The 2486-nt window shown below is 56.8% G+C and overlaps 3 protein-coding genes across 3 annotated transcripts in view; 1 reads left to right on the forward strand and 2 right to left on the reverse strand.

Moving 5' to 3' along the window:
• The window catches only part of PTSG_08449 (uncharacterized protein), a gene marked incomplete at its 5' end in the record, with an annotated part of 1195 nt that extends 522 nt beyond the window's left edge, over nucleotides 1-673 (forward strand). The window contains one exon of the mRNA XM_004990642.1: nucleotides 321-673. Within this exon, the coding sequence (XP_004990699.1) occupies nucleotides 321-494 (174 nt within the window). The 3' untranslated portion in view covers nucleotides 495-673. The remainder of the gene's footprint in view (nucleotides 1-320) is intronic.
• A 299-nt stretch (nucleotides 674-972) lies between these two features.
• PTSG_12726 (uncharacterized protein) lies at nucleotides 973-1653 on the reverse strand (the record flags this gene model as incomplete). The annotated part of the gene is made up of 1 exon (XM_004990643.1): nucleotides 973-1653. The coding sequence occupies one exon, from the start codon at nucleotides 1651-1653 to the stop codon at nucleotides 973-975; it is 681 nt and encodes a 226-aa protein (XP_004990700.1).
• Nucleotides 1654-1745: 92 nt separating this feature from the next.
• Nucleotides 1746-2429, reverse strand: PTSG_12727 (uncharacterized protein; the record flags this gene model as incomplete). The annotated part of the gene is made up of 2 exons (XM_004990644.1): nucleotides 2195-2429; nucleotides 1746-2048 (listed from the first exon to the last, which is right to left on the reverse strand). The coding sequence occupies exons 1-2, from the start codon at nucleotides 2375-2377 to the stop codon at nucleotides 1746-1748; spliced, it is 486 nt and encodes a 161-aa protein (XP_004990701.1). The 5' UTR covers nucleotides 2378-2429.
• Between the last annotated feature and the right edge of the window lie 57 nt (nucleotides 2430-2486).

Consider the following 2486-nt stretch of genomic DNA (forward strand, 5'->3'; position numbering starts at 1 on the left):
CATCAGGTATACTTGTAACCATTAACAAATTCGTTCTCTGTCGCCTGCTATCTTGCTACAGATCGTATGACAATCAACGTTCCACAGGGTAGAGACCCAACAAACCACAACATTAGGAGTCATATGGAAGGTAGGACAAACATACACACACGCATTCACACACACGCACACACGCTCACACACACACACACGCACACGCATACACACACGCATACACACACACACACACACACACACACACACACACACACACACACACACACGAACACACACACACACACACACACACACACGAACACACTCGCATATGCACGCCGCAGGCACAAGCTGCGCAGCGTGTAGCACCCGAGGCGCAGGCACCACCACCATCGTCATCATCGTTGTCGTCGCAGTCGTCGAGAAGACCGCCAGCGGTGCCGACGGTTGAAGACGCAGCGATGCAGAGCATCACAGACCCCCTCCGCGTCCACATCAGCAAAACAAAGACAGACTGAAACACACGGCCATATGTCTTTCGTGTCAATATGCGATGCATGCAGTTCGCCCACCTTCAGTCATCCCACATGCCTTGCACCTCCTCCACCAACTGCCCAGCTCCACCGGTTCCATCTGCCATGCCAGGGCCCTTGGTCTTGTTGTTTGACCGTTTCAATCAATACCAGTACGCAAGAGTAACGAAAGCAACTGATCCCACAGCCAGAGCCAGTGGGATCACGGGGCCAGCACGGGGCCATTGACTACAAACAAAGCACCAATAACATGTGCACGAGAGTCACATCATTTGAAAGTCATTTTGAATTAACACACAGTAACAGACAAACACACAACACATGAACAGACACGGACACACAGACAGACACACAGACAGACACAGACACACACACAAGTGTCTTGCGGGATGAACGAACGAGTCACTTCACCCTCCAGCAGCACCTCCGCCCAGCACGACCACGACCACCTCCCCCACTGCTGTCACGGTGGGGCCTGCATGCGAGCGCGCTTGCAGGGCGGCGCACCATCGCCCGTGTCCCTCCCTGGAGAGTTGGGTGCATACTGGTCGTCACGTCCACCCGGGTCGGGCGTGTCTACGCGAAACTCGTCACCCAGAAGCGATTCTTCTTCGCAGGTGTTTCCCCCTTCTTCATCTTCTTCTCTGCGGGTGTTGGTGTCGTTGTCCCCAGTCGCTGCAGTCTCAATCTCACGCCACTGATGCACGTTTCCAAGCCCACGCACCCCTTCCTCTTCTTCCTCCTCCTCCTCTTCCTCCTCCTCCTCTTCATCATCATCATCATCCGCCAAGGCAAACTGCTGCTGCTGCTGCTGTGGAGTGGACTGCCGCAATTCTAGTGTCGGTGACGGTGTGCCGTTGATGGGTGGGGACCAAGGCGAGACGCCCGCAACCGTCAGGCCCTCAAGGCCTCCATCACCACCAAGTGCGTCAATCAAGAAAGAAGAGGTTTCGCTGGATTCATCGATTGGATGGCCCGCAAGCTCCACAAGTTCTGCGTCGCTCAGTTGGTGGTGGGTCGTAGCGCTGTGGTGCTGGGATGACTGTTGCCCCTGCATCCGGAAGGTAGGGCTTGGTGTCGAGGGTTGAGCTACAAGCACTGGAACGCGTTGCTCCCCACCGCCTGCAGGCTGCTGTGGAGCCATGCCGGGGTTGGCGTTGCTGCTGGTGTTGGTTGACGAAGGGAAAATCCGAGGATAGAGCCCTAGTGACTGGAGTTCCTCTGTTGTCATTCTTGTCACTGTTGTCCCTGCTGCCTGTGTTGTCCCTGCTGCCTGTGTTGTCGCTGGTTCTTGTGTTGTTCCTGGACGTTCTCTGCCGTCGGGCTGTCTGGCGGCGCCACTGGGCTGTCTGGCGGCGCCACTGGGCTGTCTGGCGGCGCCACTGGGCTGTCTGGCGGCGCCGCCGGGGTGGTTGGTGCTGCTGATGCTGGACTCAAGGGCGGGTTGTTCTGCACCCAGTCCTCCAGCATAGTCACCACACCTACGGCCGTCTTCTTGGCCTGGAAGCGTTTCCTCGCACGCTCCAGCGGTGTTTCGCCCTGTGATGGTTGGGATGCAGAGGGAAAGCGAATCGCACGCGTTGGTGCAACGGGCACACTCAAAACCAAGATCTAACCTTCAAGTGTCGCCGTCCACACTCACCACTCCCTCCCCTCAAACGCTTCAAAAAGGCACAAGCACTTACGCGATCGTTGAGGGCATTCGGATCAGCTCCGGCTTCGAGCAGGATCTTCGCAATCTCGCAGTCGCCCTCCTGTGCTGCCACATGCAGCGGGGTATTCTTGTTGTTCTGCGTCGTCGTGGTGTGCAGTGGTGTGCAGTGGTGTGTCCGTGCGTGCGAACCGTTAGTGCTGTGTCTGTGTGACATGTGCAAGGGTGCGGTGTTACCGACCAAACCCAAGCACAAGACTCAAACACACGTGCACCAAATGTACGCACGGTGGGCTCTTGGAACTTGGGGTCACGCGCACTCGTCA

Source organism: Salpingoeca rosetta, assembly GCF_000188695.1.
Source record: "Salpingoeca rosetta unplaced genomic scaffold supercont1.23, whole genome shotgun sequence".
Lineage (NCBI taxonomy): Eukaryota > Choanoflagellata > Craspedida > Salpingoecidae > Salpingoeca > Salpingoeca rosetta.